The sequence below is a fragment of the Chenopodium quinoa genome, unplaced genomic scaffold, assembly GCF_001683475.1.
Source record: "Chenopodium quinoa cultivar QQ74 unplaced genomic scaffold, ASM168347v1, whole genome shotgun sequence".
In the NCBI taxonomy this organism is placed as follows: Eukaryota; Viridiplantae; Streptophyta; class Magnoliopsida; order Caryophyllales; family Amaranthaceae; genus Chenopodium; species Chenopodium quinoa.
In genome coordinates, this window is record NW_018744143.1 from 271,012 (window position 1) to 297,082 (window position 26,071).

The window sequence follows — 26,071 nt, forward strand, 5'->3', positions numbered from 1 at the left end:
CTCTTTTTATTTGGCTTGATCTTCTGATGTGCCCTATGTCTTTTGGGCTCTTTGGGAATACGGGCCAACAAAGTTGATTCAATTATTATGCCATATTAGTAGGATTAACAAGAATAGTGGCAACTTTTTCTTTCAAGAACTGGCCTATAGTATAGCCATCTTCATCAGGGTGATAAAGTCATATAATGTCCTTGTTACGTTGACAACTGCAAGTAATATAGGCGTTGGAACAATTCTTGTCCCAATTATTTCTTCATTCATGTCCTTCCATGCTTCTTCAATGTGTAATTGGAGCTCCTTCGAAGCATCTTCAATGGAGATTCCGTATTGATCCATGTAACAATCTATTGCAGATGAAACATGACTTCTATTCTTCTCAAACTGCAAAAATCCATCAAAATGAAATAATAATATTGGATTGAAGGCATTCAAGTAAAACCATTATGAAAAGTGGTAGAATTAAGAAAAAAAAATAAAATAAGAACAGGCTTAGATAGTAAATTTTCAAACTAATCGTTAATTATAATTAATATTTTAAGTAACATAATCACGTGCAATCTTGGTGTTGCAAGTAAATGAAATCTGAGGAAGTATTAGAAAGTATTTCAACGTTGTTGCTACATGCTAGGGATTAGACATGTGACCACTTAAAAAAAAAAGTGCATGTTTTTAACCACCATTCCAATCATCAATAACATAAAATAATACTAAAACAGACACCAAAAATGACACGTGTCACTTCTATAACACGTGTCACTTCATAGTGATTTTTTTTCCCTCCAAAATCATCCATCCTATTTTCTTGCCAAAATAAAATATCTAGATAATATGAATTTTCTATTTTTGTTTCTTCTATACATACAAATGCAACTAAAATATTATCCTAATATTTTATACTTCGTGACTATTTTTGCCAAAATCTTTTAAAAAAAATATTTGTATAATATGATTTCCTATTTGGTCATCTTATTTCTTTTACATACAATCAACTTAAATATTTGTGCATCATTTTCTAAAGCGGTAGTTTTTATGTAAATGCATTACTTCCTTTTTTTTTTGGACAACATCTTTTTTTCATACATCTTTTTAATCATATCTCCATCTTCACATGGTTCCCACACTTATTATTATTATTATTATTATATAAATTAAAAATAACAAAAACCTACAAAGTCAATCGATTTACAAGAAATTAGTGGGGAGCCGAGATACAATCTGGGCCCCCACCCCTCTAGCTATAGCGAACCGGATCCCGTTGAAGATATGAGTAACTGCACGAGCACCAATATCCTGATAACTAGCGAACGCCTGAACCCGCTTCAGCAACGTAACATCATTCTTCTTTAATTCCGTCAATGAAGAAAAGGAGAAAGGAAGAAAACCATAGCCAATAGCCCTGCAACGCACCCCATACTTGTCCAGCTTTCGCTGAGCCGCAACCGACACAACACGACCAGGAACGAAGTCAAACAACCTATATTGAGTCAAAGGAGAAGACCCCGTCAAGTCAACACATACATCAAGGCCTCTATCCCAGGAATGAAGCAACACATCTGCTGGTCGAAGATCCTTGTCGTCCCTCCAATCAATCCAATGTTAACCTCCTTTCTTGCAGAAATCCCAGACCGAAAACAAATATCAACAAGGGTGTCACGAACAATTTTGTGTCGATGTTTAATACCCACCATCTCAGCTCAAGACATTGCATGATCTCCATAAATATTCCCATCAAATACCCTTGAGCAAGCAGAACACGGTGTCGAAACGGAGAACAAAGGAACACCCAACTGGTAGCAAAGAACACAACGGTAAGTCTTACCATTCATAGTCTGACCCAAACCTAATATCGGGACTGCTCGCAACCAGGCCGAAGTGTGATCCCTCTGCTGGGACTTCTATAAGGCAACCTGACGCGGAGATAGAGAAAAAGTGGATTATGTAGATGCAGTGACCTTCGTGAAATATATATCTGCCAATTTCTTCATGAGTTTGGGGGCAGCGATCTCACTAGGGTTACTCATAAGGTCAGTCTCCACAGTCCTGTTAAAAAGACTAAGAGCACCATCGAAGGCCGGTTCTGGACCAACAATACCAGAATTGCTAAGAATCGTAGCCTGAAGACCAGAAGACATCAAACACGACACAAGGAAAGCATAGTGCCGAACATCACCCGTTGAATAGACACCCAGTCCACCATAAGCAAAAGGTAAGGTGGCAAGTCGCCATTGCCAATCACCAAAACCAGGCCTCAAAGCAGTTACAATGTGCTCCAAAGAAACTCGAAGAGCCACATCAAAAGAAGTCTGGGCCGCTTCAAAAAGACGAGGGGGGCAAGTGTGGGTAACAAAGTAGAGTTTGGAAACCCCAGTACACGCACGAAGAAGTAACAACTCACATTGGGGATCATTGAGCTTAGCAACAACATCCATTAGCACAATGGTATTCGACACCCTCTCTGCGAAACAAGCTCACAACAGAAAGAGGAATTCGCACTGACAGGACCACCAAGCAACTTAACACCATGCACAGGATGAGCAATATCTAGAGGAAAGACACCTACGAGACGGCTACGAGGTCCTCCGAGGGCCAGAAAACTTCCGTTTTCTCAACGTTGACATAGAGGCCGAGACGAGGTCCCTCCACCAAAACCATCGTCCAACTAATTATTATTTAAAAAATTTATTATTATTATTATTCCGCTCCTCTCACATCCTTTATTTTTTTAATAACCATCGTCCAACTAATTATTATTTAAAAATTTTTATCTCCGAATGAATTCCACCTACACAAAATTTTAATACTTTATTCAATTTACATCCTAAAATTTAGTGTCTGTAAAATCGAAGCGTTTAAAAAAAACGGAGGGAGTATATATTTGGCAATTTTGTCACTAAGAATTTACTGTATATCATATATGGTTGTAAAATAAATATTTCAGTCACAAAAAAATAATTTTATTTGTCAGTACACTTATTTGAGTTAAATTTTTACTTTTAACTAGGGCAGCTAACACGCACAATGCGCGCGTCATAACTAAACATACACGGGCAGCTTTTTTTAGTTGGTCTTATGTCACAACTTAAGTTGTTGCAAGCATTAATAAGGGGAAATACGTAAAAAAAAAAAAAAAAAAAAAAAAAAAAAAAAAAAAAAAAAACCGAAATAAACATAGGCATAATTGTCTCAACAATATTCATAAAAATTGAATGGAGTAATATTTTAAGGGGCATAATTATCTCAACATATTCATAAATGTAACAAATATAATATAAGAGTAGATATATATATGTAAATAAACATTTCAAGGAGGGTATAATTGTCTCAACACTATTCATAAGTGTTTAGTCATTCTTTTAAATAGGTAGGGATAAAGAATCTACTATAAATTGTTACTTAAACATATCACGTTGACATCACTATTGTCCACGTGACAGCTTCATTATAAAAAATTTCTCTCCTAATCTAAAGCTAATTGGGGTGGGAAAAATAAACTGATTTTACTATTTTCTTTTTCCCAAAAGATCGCTTTGACTATCGAGCTAAACTCTCTCACCTCTATTTCATCTCACCTCATCTTATTCCATCCCCTATTTCGTTTGTTTTTCTTTTGATCTCCACTTCCTATGAACCTTTAAATTAAGGATCGAAGCTGAGTATCAAACACTATTGTTCAAGTAAGCTACATATTGATTTTAAAATTATTTAATAATATACAACTTTACGTAATATTTTTTGGTTAAATCCGTGCATCACATGGACATTAACCTGGTGTTACATCATTGATAAGTGTTTCAAAATAAATGGTAATAAAGGCAAATTTACTTGTATAATTCTTTAGTAGCATTAGACAAGTAGTTATACGTCCGTCAGCTTTATTGTTAACAAGCAATATTATACCTTCAAATGTAAATTATTTTTAAATTACTTATATTACTGTAAATTATTTTTTTTTAATCCAAAAATTAAAAAAGTTTTTGCTTCAAATGTCAAACAATTACTTAACAAGTTATGATTTCAAATTTTCATTATTAGACAGTAAAATAACGAAATATTAAAACCAATTGTATCACCCGGTACACTTAGTAACATATATATACATATATATTTTTTAAAAAGTATGTTAAATATTTTAGGAAAATTTTCAATGATACCTCTACTATGGCTTAATTTCAATGATAGTTAACTTTTTTCTTTTTACTGATAATCCTTAGTAGCCCTCTACTTTCACTATTTTACAACCGTAACCTTAATAATAATTTTTACGTTAAATCTAACTTACTACTCAAACAAGGCTAACTATTTCAATTAAGAAAATTAAAAAAAAAAAAAATTAATCATTGTTAGTTTTCTAATAATTAAATAACTTTTTGTTTAAAAAAATAAAACCACCCTTCCCCACCAGCCCCCCCCCCCCTCCCTCACGACGCCCGGCGCCCAGGCTTCCCTCACCGCCGATTTACCCCAACACCCCAACCCCGAGACCCTACCCATCCCCTTTAATAGATATTTAACGGAAAAACATCATTAAAGTCACGACTGAGAACTTTTTAAAGTATATGGCTATCAAAGATAATCGAAGAAAAAAATTTGGCTACCATTAAAATTAAGCAATAGTATAAGGCTAATATTAATAATTACCTAATATTATATTAGTTTTGGGATCAAAGTTAAATCAATTAACAAGTAATTCTGGATACAGGGTGGTTGGATGCCTTACTACGTGATTATCAATCGTCATCATTGTACTAAAAAAAATGTGCATTTATCGATGGATTTTACGACGGTCAATTAAATAGGTCAATAATAGGAAAAATAGAAATTAAAAATCTAACTATTGTACTTTCTTCCCTTAAAAATCTAACCTTTTGTTTATTCCAGAAGAATCCAACCTTTACCCCCTATCTTCATCTGAAAATCCATTTGACCTTTAACCTATTAAACAGGTTAATTTTTTAATTTTATTTTAATTATCTCACTTTCCCTTCTCACTCCTCCTCTTTCTCTCTCCTCTCTTCTCAAAAATGGAAACAACACAGCACACCTCGCCTCCATTTCCTCCACCACACAACAACCCACCACAACAACACCCAATTACATCAGCTTGTGCCGCCACCGTCATCATCTACCAGCCACCTACTTCCATCACAGCCGCATCAGCACCTCGTAGCCTCTGCTCGCCTCCCCACCAAGCCACCTCCTAACCGTCACCACCTCAATTGCCACCCTACCAAAACCAAACCACCACCACCTCACCTTCACCCCAAGCCGAAACCACCAAACCAAACCAAAATCACCTCCAACCACTTCCATTGACTGCAGCCCGGCAGCCCCCACTCCCACCACGATTTCTATTCTCTTGGTGCGATAATCAACACCCATAAACTTCATCTCGCCATTTTTGAAATCAAGCCACTTCTGTTGTTCTTCGACGAGAATCCACCAAAAAAAAAACCATCTTTTCTCGATTTTCGCCCAGAAATTTAAAGACCCACAAACAAATTAGAAACTCATTCCTCCGTTTTTCGAACCAACCCAGAAGATTTGTTCAAACGCCGCCCTCAAGGTCGCCTTCAACGGTCGTGTTCAAAGCTCCGCCACCGCTAATTTGTGCTCAATTTGGTAGTGTGTTTGTAGGTGGTGGGTTTTGTGGGATTTCGTGGGTTTTGTGGGGTTGTAGGTGGTGGGTTTTGTGGCGAGTACGGCAGTGGTGATAGTGGGTTGGGTTGCCGGGAAAAAGAGGTGGGGATGGGGAGGGACAAGGGGTGGGCCCGCTGTTCCGATCAGGATGGTGTAGGGGTGGTCATTTGGCCATAAAGGGGGGCTGGGTCTTTGATTTCCTTTTTTTCTTTTAATTATTTTTGTTTTTTTAATTATCAAAAAAAATAATAGACCTATTAAAAGTTGACACGTGGCAAATAACTTATAAAAACCGGTCATCAATAGGTGATGAATCTTTAGATGAAGATAGGGGGTAAAGGTTGAATTTTTTTTGCGATAAACAAAAGGTTGGATTTTTAAGAGAAGAAAGTGCAAAGGTTGGATTTTTAATTTTTATTTTTTCAAATTTTTTTGGAGGTTATCATGAGAGACTTTAATTTTGGTGATTTTATCGTAAGTATTTCATTTTGATATCTTGGTTAGTATTTAGATCTAGTGTTTTTTTTTCATATTAAATTTTTTAGCTTAGAGATAATTGTAATTTTTATTTTATTTTTAGTTTTATAAATTTTCAATAACTTGAATTAATTCTTAATATTCATTGTATTTAGATCATTTAACTTTTATAATATTTAATGAAAGATATTTAATTAATTTCATATTATTTTTATGGTTTACCAACGACTAGAAGAAAATTTGATTATTTCCTACCCTATTTCTTGCTTTTCTTTAGCTTTTCAATTTAGGTTTCGATAAATCTACATAGTGTAAATATGTGTCTGTCTCTTTATAGTGGAGTGTCTTAATATGGTGGTAAAGTTAGTTTTTGTTAGTTTAGTATTTTATTTTTATTTAGAGGTTTTTTGCGGGTTAGAGTTCATATAAAAGGTAATCATCTTTTGTCATATTATTAGTTCGTTGGTAAAATTTGTTCAGAACCACAACGGTTGTCAAATTTTCAAATATGTTCAAGTGAATCAAATGAAAATCATTCTTATGGCTACAACAAATCGTTAGACCGTCTCTCTAAAAAGGTTTATATTTCAGCGCTTTATGCAAGGGATGTATCACAATGCAAGATCTATTCAATGATTGTAGCTTTGATAAAGGAAACCTTTATTTGATTTTAATTTATGTATTTGTAAATTCAGATTTCATTTGTAGATGACGTATGACTTTTTATTAATAAGTTGATTTTGCTTCAAAAAAATGATTTACCAACGGTTAGTTGGCGCAAAAAAAAATAATAATAAAAAAAAAAAAAAAAACAGACCACATGGCTGTTAGAAATTAATGACGGCCACTATCGGAATTTATAGACAAACGATATTATTACGAAGGTCAATTACCGAAGGATAGCCTTTGGTAATATCGTTATCGACAATTTATTGTTGGAGTAAAGAGAGTTAAAGAAGAACTTGATCAGTTTACTCCACGGATAGGTTGTGACTTATTTGGTTTGCCCACGATAGGTTGTGGTGTAGACTTTTTCCATGTCTATTAGCATTCTAGTTCTTTTTGTTGAATACCTTTGTAACATCCACTTAACTTCTTTCTTAATGGATGTTTAAGGGTTGGTTAATTCTCTTAATTTTTGATTAATCTCTTTGTCTTTCATCTTCTTCATCCTTTCATGTTACCTTGTGGATTATATATATTCCTTGGTTGAGAAAATAAGTTATTATACATACAAGATACAACACACGAAAATAGCTAAACACATTTCATCTTCTTTAATTTGGGCATAAGTTTATGTGACTCCAACCTCAGCTCTCACCCAAAAGTGTCTTTGAGTGAGAGTGGTGAGTGAACCTTAGAGCATCCACATTCATTTGACAAAATATGCATATAGGGACCTCCCCACCAATGGTGCTCCTTCCCCATCCCACAATTATTTTTGGGGAGGTTAATTAGATGCGAAGCTCCTAAATCTCATTTGTGGGCCACCTTTGGTGCTTCCCTTCCACCAATACACATGCAAAAATAGGAGAGAGAAAGTAAATGGGGAGGTTAATGAATGTAGATATGAAAATGTAAAATGGGAAGGGTATTAATAAAGTTAGTAGAAAGTGACGTGCACTAATGAGGTGAGGAGAGAGAAATTATGAGGAGTCTAATGGATGTGAATGCTCTTAGGAAACGTGCTGGAAAATACAATTGAGCTCTAGATTGTGCTAGAATTTCATTTTCAAGTTAGTGATTTACATCACGGCACACTAAATTTGTTCCATTGTTTATAAGATTATCTTTTCAATCTTTTGTCTACTTCTTACTCGTAGCCTTGAATACCTTATTTTAAAACATTTTTATAATTACCACTTTACTGATGATTTTGAGCCGTTGGTAGATACCCCTTATCTTGTTGTGCATCTTAGTTAAGTGAGAGTACATGTAAATACCTTGTGGCTACTAATGTCGTTCAAGAGCCTGGCAAGTATACATGAAGGCTTTAGAGCCTTTGTATTTTCGTCAACCCATTCGAAGGCATGTTTTGATGCCAACTTCCCCATGCCTTGATAAGATGCAGTAGCAACATAGAGATAGCCGGAGCTTATAATGCCATTTTTCATGTATTCGTCGTATGTCGGAACAACATTTTGATGATGCCAAACAGATTGTTGCAAGTAAGATTGACATATAGCTTTCATCTATCAAATAAAATAAGACATTGATTAATGTTAGTTCTTGCATGTATAATTTCACTAGGAAAACAGACAATAATAATATATAGATTATATTATGCTTTAGTATGTATGAACGTACTTCTTTTTTGAGATAATCAACAGCGTATGATCGTTGCTCCAAAGCTAAATCTTGTTCAATTTCTTCAAACGTATCAAAGATAACTTGAGAAATGGCTCTCATGTAGTTTGGAAGTTGATCGATGCAACTTTTGTCCCACCTATTATTTCATCAATTAAGTTAAATTTCTAGTTAGTTTAATAATCAGGTGAAAATATTGATTTAGGAGGACTATATTTAACTTTCATAGGGTACATTTATGTTAACGAACCTTTGAATCATTTCTGTGAAGGTTTTTAACTCTTCAATGGTTCCATAAGCATCATAGATGTCATCTATGACGGATATAAAGTTGAACAATTTGTTAAACAACATCCTTGCATACGAGTACTTAGGCTCGTAGTACATACCCAAAATCCAGAAGTAGGCCTCTACCACTCTGTCTCTCGCAAAAGGGTATTTTGTGACCATATCTAGACTTCTCCACCACCTTAGCAAAGGAAAAACAATAGATTAGAAATTTCATAACATAATATATATATATTGACACTAAAAAGATAAATCACTTTTATCTATAAGTTACTTGACATATTTACCTAGTATGATCTCTTAGCTCCTTGTTATGCAATATTTGAAGCAAGTTGAAATCTAACTTTGCGAATTTCAGCAAAGCTTCATTGTGGAAAGACTTTGACTCATAGAATGAGATTTGATACCACGATTCTAGCCTTATACTACGTCGATGAAGGGGTAGTTTCAAGGAACGGGCTATTTGTTCGGCCATGGGAGAGCTTAATTGTCTAGCAAAGGAGGTTAGATGAGTAGTAGCAAATGCACGAGCTTCATCGAGTGTATTCTCTCCGTGCACTCCTAGATATGATGCTTCATACAAGCTCAATAGTCCTTGCATATCACTTGCTAAGCTATCCTTAAAACTTCCATTCTCGCATTTGAAGCTTTCAAATACATCTGTTTTGTATACAAACAAATACCGTGTTAATATAAGACGGAGTATCTTCTAATATATATATTTGAAATAAAACTATGCAAAAACAATGTAATGGTGAAGTAAATAGTGACATACCACATGAAACATTGAATCCATGTTGTCGTAAGAGACGAAATCGTAGAGAAACATAGTAAAGATCATCCTCATAGTAACTATCATCATACATCTTCTTGTGGAACTTTTGATAAGTGTCTTCAATTTCATTTTCAAAATGGTATGCAACTCCAAGTCGATGTATATCATCTAGAAATACAAGTCTTTCTTTTGTGTCTTTGTCAACGACCAAAATTTCTTTGCGCACCACCTCTTTAAGCTCATCTGCCTCTTGCTCCATTAGACCTTGGGTAACCTAGGCCAATAGTACGTAAATCATTATTTGGTATACAAACAAAATTAATATTACAATAATTAGTAGTTGCTTTTCAAAAGACTTTAATGGTCTTGTTATACATTTCATCCGTTACTTAATACATCCTCCGTTCTAAATTAAATTACACTTTTTTTTTATCATGTTAGTTAATACAAGATTTAATCTGTTAAAAATCTCTAATTATCAATAAGTAAAAATTATAATCCCCCTAAAAAATCTATGCGAATCTTTGACATCATGCGTATGCTACTAATGCATCACATCGTCGATGTTAATAATATAATATATATATTAATTCATCAATCTACTCATGAATGAATGATCACTTGATAATTATATTATGTAATATAAAAAACATATCACCATTAGTAGTTGTAAAAAAAACACATTTATAAGATTTTTTATTGAAGGTGATAATTTCTTTTATACTTTATATATCTTAAATGTTAGAATTTTATAGAAAATAACTCTTAAATAACTTTTTGTTTTAAACAAACCTATTTGAATTTCGCTAATGACTTAAAATCATACTAATAATTATTTGTCGTCTTTATAGCGCGACACTTGGCGAAAAGTTGGAATGTCAAGTATCGATATATTGTTTTAATCAATTAGAGTATACCATATATGGATCTTATTTTGAATAACTTTTTAATGTTATGATGTAAAAATAACAAATTTATAAGATACTAGTTTTGTTAGTTGTTGTTTATTGAATTTTAGGATAAACTTTTGTTGTCCCAAGTACTAACTCTTAACACATGTCATTGATACAAATAATATTTTTATTCTAAGACATATCCTTTTTAATTTAGGATATTTTGTGGTATGATACCATTAGTTTAGGCAAGAATAAGAGCAATGAATATTATAAAAACACACTCCGTATGTGAAAACAACGGTGTAATTTTTATAGTTAAATTAGTATAATCATCTCTATATCATTTCAATATGCTATCTATGAATTAATGATCAACTAATAATTACATTTGTAAAATAGAAAAAATATTACCACTGCAGATGCATAATTATCGTTGATGTTAACAAGGTAATATCTATATTACTTCATCAATCTACTCATGAATAAATGATCACTTAACAATTATATTCGTAAAATATAAAAATATATCACCATTAGTAGTTGTAAAAATAACACATTTATAAGATTTTTTTACTGAAAGTGATAATTTATTTTATACTTCGTATATTTTAAAAATTAAAATTTTATCGAAAATAAAACTCTTAAATAACTTTTTATTTAAAAAAAACCTATTTGAATTTTGCTAACTTAGAATCATACTAGTGCTTATTTGTTGTTTATATGGCGCGACACGTGGTGAAAAGTTGAAATGTCAAGTATCAATATCTTATTTTAATCAATTAGAGTATACCATAAATGAATCTTGTTTTGAAAAACATTTTAAAAAGAATTTTATGATGTAATAATAGAAAATTTATAAAGATATTTATTTAAAGTTCATTTTGTTTTATACATGAGAAGTGTTACAAAAATAAAGCTCTAAAAAAACATATTATCCTAAAATTACTTTTTTTTTCATCATAGTTAATAATTTTATCCGAATTTCACTTACGTAGCATCATACATATTATATTAATTCTTATTTGTGGCTTATGTAGTACGACACTTGGTGAAAAGTTAGATTGTCAAATGTCAATATCTCGTGGCCTGGTTGCGAAACTTGACTATATTTATTGGTGATTTGATATATAAATTTACATTTTATTTTATACATATGAGATATGAGAAGTTTTATTGAAAATAAAACTCTAAAATAACATCTAATCCTAAAATAATTTTTTAATCAAAATAAATTATTCATATTTTTCTTATGTAGCATCATATACATACCTCATATTAAATATAAATGCTTACTTGTCTTCTTGGGACACTTAGCAAAAATTTAGAATGTCTAGTGTAGATGTCTCGTGGCCAGGTTACGGGACTCATCTTTATTTATTAGTGACTAGTTTTGTGCCAGGGCAATGCCCAGATGGTTGATAATATTTGGAAAATTTTTTTTTGGCTTAAATATTAAATACGGTCATATAATCCCTTTTGATAATGCAGGATATTTAAATATACAATATCATATCGCTTATTTATATAATAGTCTACTTTTTGTAGTTTTGTTTGTAAATAGATAACTTGAAATATTTTATCTTACAAATTTATCAACAATTCACTTGCTTAGCATCATATATATATGTGTCACAATAATACCTATTTGTTGCTTACGTGGTGCGACACTTGACAAAAAATTGTAACGCCAAGGGTCGTTGTCTCGTGACCTAGCGGGGAGAACTGGCTTTATTTATTAGTGATACTAGATTATTCTCATGCGATGCACGATTTGAATAAATAATTTTGGGTTTTTCTATATGTAACCCTCTAAATTTCACTTTTCTACCTTGTGCCCCTCCATTTAAAACTTTCCACACTGTAACCCCAAAATACATTTAGCTTCTATACAGTAACCTTGCGTCGTCATCCCGCTATTAACAAATTCCGTTAGTGGGACCTACTCTCCACTTATTAATATTTTTTAATCGATTTGTGTGTTGGAAATTGTTCTCTTAAAGGTTTTGGGGGCTATTTTGGCCCTTAAGGATCCAATTTGAGCTTAGATTTGGGAAAAAAAAAACATGTAGACGCCTCTTTTTGCGTATTAAGAAATGTCTTGATTTGTGTGTTTACGTTTTTAATACGCAAAACGAGGCATTTACGTTAAATTTTTGCCAAATCTGAGCTCAATTTGATTCATTAAGGCCCAAAATAGCCCCCAAAACCTTTAATACAACAATTTTCAACACGCAAATCGATAAAAAATATTAATAAGTGGAGAGTGGGCCCCACTAACAGAATTTGTTAACGGCGAGATAACGACAAGTTTACTGTATAGAAACTAAATGTATTTTGGGGTTACAATGTAGAAAGTTCTAAATGGAGGGGCACAATGTAGAAAAGTGGAATTTAGAGGGTTATTATATAGAAAAACCCAATAATTTTTTTTTATTTTTTGATATCAAAATTAAAAACAAAAAAAAAAAAAAATCCCAAAGTAAGTCAAATATTAAAAAAATTTAGAGCTCACAGAAAAATTAAATGATGAAATGGATTAATGAGAGGAAAAAATTATTATTATTAGAGAAAATTAGATTGTTTGTCAGAAATTAATACTACTCCCTCCGTTTTTAATTACTTTCTCCATTTCTCCGTGCGGAGTTTTAGAAGAATTGGAGAAGTAATAAAATATGGAGGTAGTGGGGTTGGTGGAAGAATAAAAAATTGTAAAATGCAAAAATAGTTGAGAGAATTAGAGGAGAGAGAATATGAAATAAATTAAATATAATTTATGTTGGATCTACTAGTTGAAAAAATGAATTAAATATTGTAAAAGCTTTCCAAATAAGAAAATGGAGCAAGTAATTAAAAACGGCCAGAAATGGAGAGTGAAACAAGTAATTAAAAACGGAGGGAGTAATGCAGAGTAATAATGAACCAAACAAAATTTTAAAGGAAAAAAAATAAAATTATAAAATGATGACATCATTTATAGTTTTGGAGGGAAAAATTTTAATGACAACCTGATATAGGTCTAATTTTATGATACAATGATGTCAGCGATTGCTATTTTAGTATTAATTATAAATGATATGATTACTTTTATGAATTTTGTTAGTTCACAGAGTTTTGAGATATCCATCAAGGAGGCTTGGAGAGTTTAAAGGCTAAAGGAGCTGAGATTTTGTAACGAATCAATTGGTGATTGTGTGAATCTTCATAGACATGTAAACAAGAGAAAGTCAATCTAACAAACTAAAACAAATTACGGTTAGTCCTTAGTAACAACAAAACGAGAAGTAACACACTAACATTTTTTTTTTTTTTTTTTGAGGAATAACACACTAATTAACATTATTAATAATAATAATAATAATTTTATCTCAAAAAAAAAAATACTAATAATAAGAATAAGAATAAGAATAAATAAAAATAAAAACAAAAACAAAAACTAATAATAATAAGAAGAATAAATAAAAACCTCGTTCGGGGGAGCATAGTTAAGGAAGTGATCGCCCCATAAGTTAGGAGGATAATTAGCAAGAGGACGAACAATTTCTGCTGTTTCATTCATACACTGCACATTATGATGCTTTGGGAGACTGTTTGGTTTACATTCCTTCCGTTCCCAGCGCTTGAGCTGCATAATGGAAAAATAAATGACTAGATAGCGCAATGAAAAAATAATTGGGTGGCTCAAAATCTACGTCACTGAGAATAATATAATCCTTGTAAAAATTAAAAAAAAAATTGAAACCCTTTTCAAATTATTTATTATATTATGGGTTAACAAATAAATTGGAATTAATTTTACATCCCTTCGGAAATTGATGGCAAGACGCCAAGACATAATTCAAACAGGTAACAAACAACGAGCATGAGTTTGAAGAACCAACCTTCATGATATGACACTATATAAGACATGGTGGATGACCTTCACTTTTAACTGGCAAGTAAGAAAGCCAGAAGGTTAAATAAAAACCATCCATATTCACTAATAATATGTAAAGTTGATTTTTGCACCAATCTACGAAATAACGACACTTATTCCACATAGGCAACTAATAAGCACTAATAAGCCAAATAGTTAAATATAAACCATCCATATTCACTAATATGTAAATGCTTATTAAATTAGGGATAAATATATCAACATAGTTTGTTATTAATCTATCTTCTTGGGCCGAAAAAAATTATTTATGCATTACAACGGGTGCACAACTATGAATACATTATGTATTTGTATTCTCAACTTTGAGTATTAACTTATAGTTTCCGAATTTTTTCTATATAACCTTCTAGAATATAATATTAGCTAGTGTATTAGAGCAACTCCAATGGCTGTCTTGCAATTTAGAAAATACCCTAACTATTAGCTTGACCATTTGAGCTAAAAAATTAAATTAGCTTGGTCAAGCAAATTAGTTTTGCCAAGCTAATTTGCTTGAGTAAAAACTTGCCAAGCAAAAAGATAGGCGAATATATTCATAAAATTAAATGGAAAAAGCTAATTAACAAATTAAGACTCAATTAAATCACAAACTAGTAGCTAACCATTATTGGAGCACAAACTAGCTATACAAAAGAGATAAGCTTAAATCTTATGTGGCATAGCAGCTAATTTGCTAATTAACTTACCATTGGAGTTGCTCTAATCTATCTACTAGTTTGGATCTCGTGTCATGTACAATGATTTTTAGTATTTATAATTAATTTATCACTAAATTATTAATTGAAAATTTTTGTTTAATATTATCGTGACTAAATTTTCCAAAATATATTTATTTTCTACTTATTTCATGTATTTAATAAAATATATGACTTATTATAAAAATGTGAATTATCCAAATGACCATTTTGAAATTACAAATTTGGCCCAATGAGTATGTTAAAAGAATTTGGCGAAAAATTGGCAACATTTTCTTTCTATTTCCTAGTCTAGTAATTTAATAAATACTATCACATTAGATATATGATTTGATATTTAAAAATAAATTAGGGAAATTGATATTTTTAATTATTCATGTGAATAAATTAAGCCTACCTGTTTATTTCATCTTTGGCTCTTAAATCAAGTTATAATATTGTCTTACATTTTATCATAGATCTTTTACTAGATTAATCCCGTGTGATGCACAGTTTTTCATATAATATTTTCTATTTTTTTAATACCTTAATTCCTATGATTTTTCAAATATACATTTTTCAATAAAATCCCAATTGAATTTTTTTATTTCATTTTTTGGTATGTATTTTGGAAATTTATAAAATATGTTGTCCATTCTAGTGAATTTTTGAATTTTTATTTGTAAGTTATTTAAAAAAAAGATAAAATTTATTTTTTAAAATAAATTTCTATGATTTTATTCCTAGAATATTTAAGTAGATGAAATCTTTAAAATCAACAGATAATTTTTAATTTTATTTAATTTAAATCCTGAAATTATAGTTTGTAGTTTTTTTTATCCCTTTTATCAGATATTTTTTATTTTTTATTTAATTTTTGAGATTTTCATTCCTCGAATATTTAATATTTAAGTAGATGCGTGCGTGATTGATTTTTGAAAACTTTTTTTTTTTTTTTTTGTGACTTTGACACATGACTTAAAAAAAATAAATAAAAAAAAAAAATCTATTTAGCGTATTTTGTACAATGCAAAGTTAGAAAAAATCGGAGGGAAACAACATCAAAAATAAAATGGAATTAAAAATTGAATTGGAGTCAAATGGTGTTTTTTACATAAAGAGTTAAATGTTAAAGGGAAACATGTAGTTTATACTATCTCCGATATTAAAATATATTCTTGTAATAAATCTTCACATATTTTAATGCAAATGAAAGCTGATATTCGCTCGATACTTGTATAAGAAATTGTAAATCACGTCTAAAGGTGATACATTCTCGTTAAAGGATGTTAATGTTAAACTATGTGCGTTTTAAATTTGCCATTTTACTTTTTTTTTTTTTTTTTTTTTTTTTTTTTTTTTTTTTTTTTCTTTTCCAAAATGTATTCAATTTGAAGTATTCATTTTCACCATTTTAGAAATTCCCCTTTTCATCAAAATTGATTGATTGATGAAGATTATTTATTTTAATTTTCCTGTTATATATAGCTTAATTGGAATCTTTAATTAACATTATTTAATTTTAAGGGGCAATTTAGGTAACTCAAAAATTGGACACCAACTATTCACTCTCCTTCTCCCTTGGCTCTTACAGTAGGAATCTTATATAAATTTGATCGAAATTCTATACACATTATTTCTTGTCTTGGTGGATAAAAATCTTTCTTAAAATAAAAACAATTCATCAAGCATACAATTTCTTAATTAAAAGCTATAAATTTTTCTTACATAGCTAATAGCTTAATGTGTATAAATCTAAAACGCATATACTATTTACTAGATTTTCATTTATGTGAACTTAAATGGACTTATCTGAACTTATTAAAAACTTATTTTAGTTTAATTTGTACTTGGGTAATTCTTATCAAAACTTATTTTTCTTCAACAAAATTTATTTAAACTTATTGCTTATTAAACCTAAAATTAATGAAAATAAGTTAAATAGAACAGACCCTATTGCAAATAATAATAAAGATGTTTTTTAATTAATTTTCTAATAATTTTCATTCCAAAATTAAAAAGAAATTTTAAACAATAAAAAATTACTCATATGAAGGACACATCAGAAAATCACATGTTGTCATTGCTGGTGTGTCACTCTTTTAACATATATATTATTGCACATTATAACAAAGATATTTTTATAAAATTAATTTCCTAATATTTTTCTTTCCAAAATTAAAAAGAAATTTTGAAAAATAAAAAAAAATCCGTACTAAGGACACAACAAAAAAAATATGACATGTTGCCATTGTTGGTGCACCTTTTAGCGCATATATTATCGACTAACTGATTATGACAACATTCTCCGATCTTAAAAATAAAGTTGGTTATTTCTTAAAAAAAAAAAAAAAAAGGTTTATTATCATTGTAGCAAACATTCAAATTGGTGTTATTTGAAAACTAAGGTCCACTAGATTGTAACGCTTTTTGTAATTTAATGTCGAATTTTATAAGTACTCCATCTGCCTTTGAATTTTTTCTATTTAAACTGTGATTGTCTCACAAAAATAAATAAAAAAAATCAGAATAAAACGAACTTTAAGAGACAGAGGGACCATTTTTTTTTTATTTAAATGTTTGAAATGTATATACAATACTAGTATACAAAATATTATTGGGTATCTCAACTGATAAAAATGTTTTATGAATAAGAAATACAGAGTTGAGAATGAAATGGTTAGGTGTTTGAATTAATTATTTTTCATATTGAAAGGTGTATATTGTAATATTTAAATGGGACCTCCCAATTAATATATAGGTAACCTTAAATGATTAGGGTTTAATTAAAATGGATATGCAATAAATCAATACTATATACTCGTATTATTTATATAAGGCACATGCATGTCCTTATGGCAGTGGCGTATATAAGGAATTCTGACTTGTGGGTTCGAAATTGTAAAAATAAAGGAATGAAAATATATTAATTAATGTCTCAATGCATAAGTTCAAATTTCGGATTACAAATGAATTGCACTTAGAAACATAAAATATATATATATATATATATATAGAAAACTACAAAAGCATTTTTTGAGTTTTCATACTTTGGAAGTGTGTCTATATATCATCTCGATCTAAACCAAGTGAAGAACAAGCAGATGACTTTTGTGCAGTGACTTCCCCGCACGTTTTCCAAAAAACTCTAAACTCATGTTGCAAACTGAAAACTCCCCAAATTACAATAACATCAAGCAAAATTCATACAATTATATATTTTATCAAGGAGTATTATTGTAACATTGTAAATTATAGCTTTTATACGACAAATCAATAACATTTAATTTTATTTTACTATATCAAGACATCAATTTGAGTTTATATCAATCATTTATTAAAACCCCCCAACAAGCAAGTATCTAACTCCACATATTCATAATCAATTGTTCAGTTATATTTCAAATTAGTAAAATAACAATCATCAATTACCAATTAAATTAAAAAAACAAAAAAAAAAAAAAATAAATAAAAAAAAAAAAATTGAACGAACTTACTTATATTATAGAGTGAAGAAAAAAAAAATTACAAAAACTATTTTGGCTATTATTCAGTTATATATAAATTAGTAAAATAGCAATCACTAATTATCAATTAAATAATTTAGGAAAAAAAATAAAAAAATTGAACGAACTTACTTATAGAGTGAAGAAACAAAAAATATAAAAATATTGTGGCTATGAAGGGTTTGAACCGTAGATCTCCAATAGCTAATAAATAAGATGAGCGCATGTTATTAGCAACCACTGCAGTAACATTTTGCTTTGTATTACACATAAATTTTATTTAACCCTTTTTATCAAAAAAAAAAAAAAACCTTAAACTTTTCACTTTTTTTCAAAAAAAATCTGTGAGTTCAATGAACCCACTTGAACCCCCTTGCATCCCCCCTGCCTTATGGTATAAGGTATAGTACTGAATTAAGGTGTAAGTTACCTGCCCTAAAACTATGAGGTATATCCAATATACAAATAAAGTAAATGTCCAAATATATATTATTTTATAAAAATAAAACAATTCTAAAAATATGGTGATTTTGATTATTTACAAAGTTTTAAAGTAAGTGATATATTTATAAAGTACGTAGTGTATGTTTAGAAGATCAGAGGTACATGTCCATAAGGTACATATAACTATATAAGGTACACACTTCATATAATAAAAGGACAAGATACTTGTTCAAAAATTTTAAATCAAATATTTTCTTAAAATTTTGACAAAATTTCAGTTTTTACACAAAATTGGTAAAATTTCTTTTTTCCAAAATAGTTTTAATAAAATAAAAAATGCTAAAAAATAAGAATCAAAAGCGTCCATCGTCTAATGGATAGGACATAGGTCTTCTAAACCTTTGGTATAGTTTCAAATCCTATTGGACGCAATATATTTCCATATATTTTTTCTATATTCATGTAAAAACGGTAATTTTTTTTTTTTAAAAAAAAGAATAAAAAATGAAGAGAGATCGATTTCTTTAATTAATTCAGATAAATTCCATACTTTATTGTGATAAACAAGAATTAGAGTAATTACATTTTGTTACTACTTCCTCCATTTTTAAATACTTGTTTCACTTTTTATTTCCGACCGTTTTTAAATACTTGCTCCATTTCCTTATTTGAAAAGCTTTTAAAATATTTAATTCATTTCTCTTAACCAGTGGACTCAACATAAATTATATTTTATCAATTTCATTTTCGCTCTTCTTCGATTCTCTCAACTCCTTTTGCTTATATAATTTTTTATTCTTCCACCTTCCCCACTAAGCTACCTATATATTTCATTACTTTCTCTAATTTCTCCTAAAACTCCGTGCATGGAGAAATAGAACAAGTATTTAAAAAACAGAGAGAGTTTTAATAAAGGTGTAAAACAAGAGTCGGAGTTTATCCAAATTCACTGTAAAAAGAATCCAAATTAGAACCCAGAAAAAGGAATATAAAGATAAAATAAGATTAGGCGAAAAAAAGGAAATACCTGAAGAGAGGTAGGAGAAGGAAAGAGGCGTTGACCAAAGAAAGAGTTGGAGGAGAGAGAAAGAGAAGTAAAGGAGCTTTGAAGAGCAGCCATTGCCACTTTTGCAGTTTCTTCAAGTGTGTATTTGTGTGAGGGAGTAGAGTTGCGTAAGTGTTGAACGATTTTCTTCCTCTTCTTTCTTCCTTTGTTCAAGATTATGATGATGATTGGGATAAGAGTATGTAAACGGGCCAGCCTTGTATAAGGCCCATTAAATATTTGAACGCTGTAATTAGAGAAGGGTGAGTTATTACATTTAAAAATTATTTTGATTAATGTGTCTGTTTACATTGTTAAATCTTTTTTTAAAGTGCGTGCTAAGAAAGTGTGTTGTATTTAAAAGAAAATAGAGAAAATATAGTTTAAGTGAGTACAGTAAAACATCATAGGGCGTCTTGTGTGTTGCTGGCCACATCGTATGGTCGTTTGTAAAAGAACAAAGTAGCCTCTAAAATACTGACGAGTAACCCTTGACCGAGTAGCCTCTATAATATTGACGAACTAATCCCTGTAACACTAACAAAGTAATCCCTAAACATTGATCAAATAACCCCTATAAAACTAAAAGAAATAACCCTCTTAATGACTGACCACTGTGGCTAGCCACATATAAAATTTATGATTTATGCCAATTATTTTTAAAATTGTAATTGTTTTTTGGCAAGAAAATTAGATTGTTTTTAAAAAATAAAAGAAAAACAAAAGGTTCATATATCTCGTCATCTAGATGTTACGGAATACGGAGTAATATATACGGTGTAATAAGTTAGTAACAGTCTATATACTACGATTGACAACTCTAAAAGAAGGCCAATATAATGCAAGTATGCAACTAGCGCGCACCACTGAGTCTCAAAATGTAACACATTTAGTTAATAATTATACTTGGATTTCACTCTTTGTCAACAAAAAAAAAACAAAAAAAAAAAAAAACTTGGATTTCAATTGGAAAGCCCCACAAATAAGCCATTTTTACGTATGTATATATAAGCATCACAATCATAGCAATTGGTGTGGCTCACCCTCTGTTGTCACCATATTGTTTGTAATGTCCACCAATTTACCATCATTAAAATAATTAAACGTGTTCAGAAAAAATATTTATGTTGACAGGTGGTAAATTCTGAGCCAATTGATAAAATATCTTGGTTGATGAGATAGACATGCAATGTACTCATGGGTCCGTTCGGCGCAGGGTGAAAGCAGCTACTTCCTCCGTCCCATTTTATAGTTTTTATTGTGTTTTTCACAGTATTTTAATAAATAAAAGAAGAAAGTGGATAAAGTACATTAAAAAAAAGTAAAAAGTACAATTATAGATAAAACTTAAAGAAAGAAGGTGGAAAAAAGTACAAGAGAAGTGGAAAATTCAAAAGTAATTTAGGAAGTTCAATAAAAGTTAAAAAAAATGAGGGTATAATGATCTTTACATACTATCTAAAAATAGAAACAAGAATAATATTTTGGATTTTCAAAATAGGAAAACAGGAACTATAATGTAGAACGGAAGAAGTATATGGACTCACTCATCTACAATTTGACAACTTCTTGTGAGGATGGTACAAAAGTGGGAGTGAGGGTTCTTTCAATAATTTATTCTTATGTATTACCTCCGTCTCTAAATGATGTGTCTGTTTTTTTTTTAAATGGTGGCCCAAATGATGTGTCTATTTCTAAAATTATCAAATTATATTTTTATCATAATCCACACAAATTTTTACCTTTTTTTCCTATGAAATACACATATACCTAAAATATCAATACTTACTTTTTATCTTTTCCATACAAAAAAAAATGGTCACATCATTTAGGGAGGGAGGTATATAGTAGCATCCTACTACAAGAAACCGCACTTTAACAAATGTAATCACCATCTGGTTAACTACTTAACCCTTCATATAAGCGCATGTGTATATCATTCATTTGTTAATGAATCAACCTAATTTGTTTGTGATAGAGTCTATAAATCAATCATAGACTTTAACCATCAGCTTAAATTTTTGGTTAAATTAGTCTTTTAACAGACATCAAGAGCCAGCATGAAACAAAGGTCAAGGGTTCAAATCTCATTCACCCCTACTTTCAAGTAGAACAATTTGTGTTAAGTACGAAGGGCTAATGCCGCATCCACACTTCAAGCCCAAAGTACTCTCATGTAAGGAGGCACATAATAGGAAACGGAGGCAATTAATAATTGTATATTGTTATACTCCCTCCGTTTCATAATTATTGCTACACTTTGATCGACACATATGTCAATAGACAACTTTGACCATTAATATTTACAATTATATTATTAAGAAATATAAAAGCTTGATAATTAAAATTTATATAAAAACTAATCTAAAAATATGTTACATGACAGTGTATGTTTTTTATACATTGATTAAAAAGTATGGAGTAAAATCAAAGTAATTAAATATAGGAAAATTAGAAATAATAATCTCAACTTTCACGAATTTTGTTTCAATAATCCCAGCTTTGGATTATTCTGGAATAATGTGAAGTTTGGGGGTTGTTGATTTTCTTCAATCCCAAACCGGTCAACAAAAGTCAATGGCATGTTATAACAATTTAAGTGCCACGTGTCAAGTTGTATTTGGTCCGATCCGAAAAAGAAGAAATTTTTTTTTTAAAAAAAAAAAAAAAAAAAAAAAAAAAAAAAAACTAGAAAACCCTTATCCCCTATCTGACCATCGTAACCCCCACCATCACCTGCCGTCGGCCGGCCGCGCCTACCTTCCCTTCCTCTGCCCTAATGCTGCATCGCTTTCCCCTCAATCCCCCTGTGCCGGTGTTGTGACCCACCTCCACCCCCAAACCCCTCCTTTTCCGATTCGGTTTTCCGCGTCCACAATCAAAACTCCCTTTAAACCCCTCCAACCATTCGAAAATCCCTCAAACCCCTCCCTCACTCCTGAAACCCCCAACAACTACTTCCTCACTGTCGAAAACCCTAGCCGCTAGGGTTTCGGGGTAAGGGTAGTGGCGATTGGAAGTTTTCGAAGTGGGGGAGGGGTTTTATTGGTGGTTGCGTGGGGTTTTCGGGACGGGGGAATGGTGGTTTAGAAGGCAGCGGCCGGAGCGGTGACCCTAGTGGTGGGGAAGGGACAGCGGTCCGACGAGGGAAGTGGCTGGCTGGCGGGTTACCGGATTTCTTAGGGTGGTTGGGGTTTTGGCTCGGTGGTTTTTTTTAATTTTGTTTTGTTTTTTTTATATATTTTCTTAACCAATTAACTTATGACACGTGTCACTTTAAAAAAAAAAAAACCATTCAACCGGTAACCAGTATTTAGGATTGAAGAAAATCAACAGCCCCCAAAGTTCGGATTATTCCAGAATAATCCAAAGTTGGGATTAATGAAACAAAATACGTGAAAGTTGGGATTATTATTTCTAATTTTTCCTTAAATTTGAATATTACAAAACAAAGGTAAAGTGTTGCAATTATTACAAAACAAAAGAAGTAACAATACTCCATACGGAGGGTACCGTATTAATTACTACCACACGAATCACTTAGTAAAAAAGCAGTACGTGGTGCACCAATGATATCGAGTGGTATAGATTATATATGGTATACATAGCACTGTCAAAAAGGTTTGACAGTTCGATTTTGATTCGATTTGAAATCAGTTCGGTTTGAAAACGGGTCGGTTTGAAATCAGTTCAAGTGCTTTACGGGTCAGTTTCGGTTCGATTCAAATTATTATAAGTTCAGTTCGATTTTGGTTTTGTTCTTAAGCGGTTTTAATTCGGTTCGGGTAGTAAACGGTTCGGTGCAGACGGGTTGCGGTTTGTTAACGGTTCGGTGTGGACGGTTTTTATCCCAGTTCAAACAGTTTTGAATTAGAAATGATTTGATTCTTTTTCGGTTCAGTTTTTTTCAATTTGGTTCGTTAACAGGTTCGGTTCTTATACGGTTTAACATTATTCGGATTAGTTCGGTTTTGGGTTAACTAAAATGTGGTTCGAGTCAGATTTCGATTTCAAAAAATCGGTTTTTAATTGATTCGGTTCTCATTTGGGTCGGTTGGTTTCAAGCTAGAATTTTTCGAGTTTGTTTTTCAATTAATGAATTAATAAATCATATTCTTTATTATAATTTTTTTTATTGACTTTAATTTGTTTTTGAAAGATCAAAGGATGCAATCATCTATTCAAAAAATTTTGAGAATTACAATAATAGGAGTACATCATAAAAATTTGATTAGGCCAGCTTTGGTCTAATAAAATTCTGAGTATAATATATATTGTAGCACTTTGATGATGTTGTTTAATGAGAAAGACAAAGATTAATTTTGCTTAATCCATAATTACATAAAAAAAGTCAGTGAAAACAATAATGTACTCCGTATCCGTAGTAAACATGTGTGCATAATTAGATTTTATATAAAATTCATTTTAACGTGATTTTAATCTTTCTTTTACAGTAAGTGGTTTGTAAACGGTTTGATTCATTAACGGTTCGGTTCATAAATGGTACGGTTTGATCATGGTTCGGTGCAAACGGGTTGCGGTTTGTTAACGGTTCGGTGTAACCTGTTTTTATCGCGGTTCAAACAGTTTTGGGTTGGAACGGTTTCGGGTTAGAAATGGTTCGGTTCTTTTTCGGTTCGGTTTTAATTGAGTTCGGTTTAGAATTGGTTCGGTTCCTTAACGGGTTCGGTTCTTATACGATTTAACATAATCCGAATCGGTTCGGTTTCGGGTTTACTAAAATACGGTTCAGATCAGTTTTCGGTTTTAAAAAATCAATTTTTAATCGGTTCGGTTCTCATTTGAGTCGGTTGGTTTCGGACAGTTAAACGATTTCGGTTTGAAATTTGACAGTGCTAGGCACACAAGTATGAGACAAAACATTCAACATCGTAACTCTATCTATTATTTTAAAGAAGGATTGTATGCATAGTTTGTTGTTGTATTTCTAAGACTAAAGGAGGTCTTTCTATGAGATTGAAGATCTATTGTTATTGTAGATTCTCGTTGATAGTGGGGTGGATAGTACAATTCTTCTAGATATTTTTGAATATGGCCCAAGTCCATCCATGATTGAAGAATTTTAGCCACGCAAACACAAAGATTAATTTAAAGGGTAGTACAACTTTTAAATGATTAGAATTATTTGGCAATTACCTCAACTGAAATTTAAGGGCTAGAGGTACATATAGTGTACAAAAGAATATTATACACCACCAATCACTAATCGTCAACTCAGTCTTGAATTTAGGGAAACTAAAAAAAGAAGAGGGAAAGGAATAAAAGAAGAGGGAAGCAGGGGCGGCAAAAATTTCACTCCGGGCGCCATTGGGAGGAAGTTAAGCGGGATAATTTTCACTAGGTGCCAACAATAAATGCATCAATTAATAGATAATACACAATTAAGTTCCCAATTAAGCGTCAAAATTTCTCATCTTCACCCCCAAAATTTCATCTTCTCTCCCAAAATTTCTTGGCGAAGAACATACCAATTTGAATAAGGGAACGAAGTGTGAAGAAATTATTCAAGTTTTGATATCAATTTCGTCAATCAGTTACAAATTCGCAGGTTTTCTTGTCTGTTGAATTATTTCGTTTAAATTTCCTAATTTGATGTTTTTAATAATTTAGGGTTTTCATTGTTTGATATTGAAAAAATTGAATTTGGGTAAAAATTAGAAATTTTATAAAGATTGATTTGAAAGGGTAAAAATTAATAATTTGATGTTTTTTTAATTTTTCCGACGGATTTATTTCTGTCGGCGCTTTTTTGACTTTAATTGAAATTCCATCGCAATTTTCCGACGGAAATTTTCGTCGGACTTGGGGAGGTTTTCGACGGAATTTTCCGTCGGAAGAGGTACATTCCGACGGAAAATTCCGTCGGAAGAACTCCGTCGGAAAAATAAAAAAAATAAAAATAAAAAAAGAGCTCCACCCAGCCCCACCCACCTGCACCAGCACCACCTGAAGTACTTAACCAGCCCACACCACCCACCAGCACCACCTTAACGTGAACCCACACACCAAACCCACCTACCCTAACCCACCACCTTAATCCACCTTACCCGAATCCACCCAACCCGAA

The 26,071-nt window shown here is 31.2% G+C and overlaps 1 protein-coding gene across 3 annotated transcripts; it reads right to left on the minus strand.

Moving 5' to 3' along the window:
• Positions 1-130: 130 nt before the first annotated feature.
• On the minus strand, positions 131-20,540 carry LOC110693149 (sesquiterpene synthase-like). Of its 3 annotated transcripts, XM_021870270.1 has the most exons (9): positions 19,966-20,092; positions 14,259-14,308; positions 13,844-14,002; positions 9,485-9,758; positions 8,997-9,369; positions 8,672-8,890; positions 8,422-8,560; positions 8,058-8,306; positions 131-381 (listed from the first exon to the last, which is right to left on the minus strand). In XM_021870270.1, exons 2-9 carry the CDS (start codon positions 14,262-14,264, stop codon positions 145-147), a joined length of 1,656 nt encoding a protein of 551 aa, XP_021725962.1. In that variant the 5' UTR covers positions 14,265-14,308; positions 19,966-20,092; the 3' UTR covers positions 131-144. The 3 variants fall into 3 exon arrangements, with proteins under 3 accessions (XP_021725962.1, XP_021725961.1, XP_021725963.1); XM_021870269.1 differs by lacking the exon at positions 14,259-14,308 and having other exon boundaries at positions 19,966-20,540; XM_021870271.1 differs by lacking the exons at positions 131-381; positions 14,259-14,308 and adding an exon at positions 7,369-7,618 and having other exon boundaries at positions 19,966-20,539.
• Between the last annotated feature and the right edge of the window lie 5,531 nt (positions 20,541-26,071).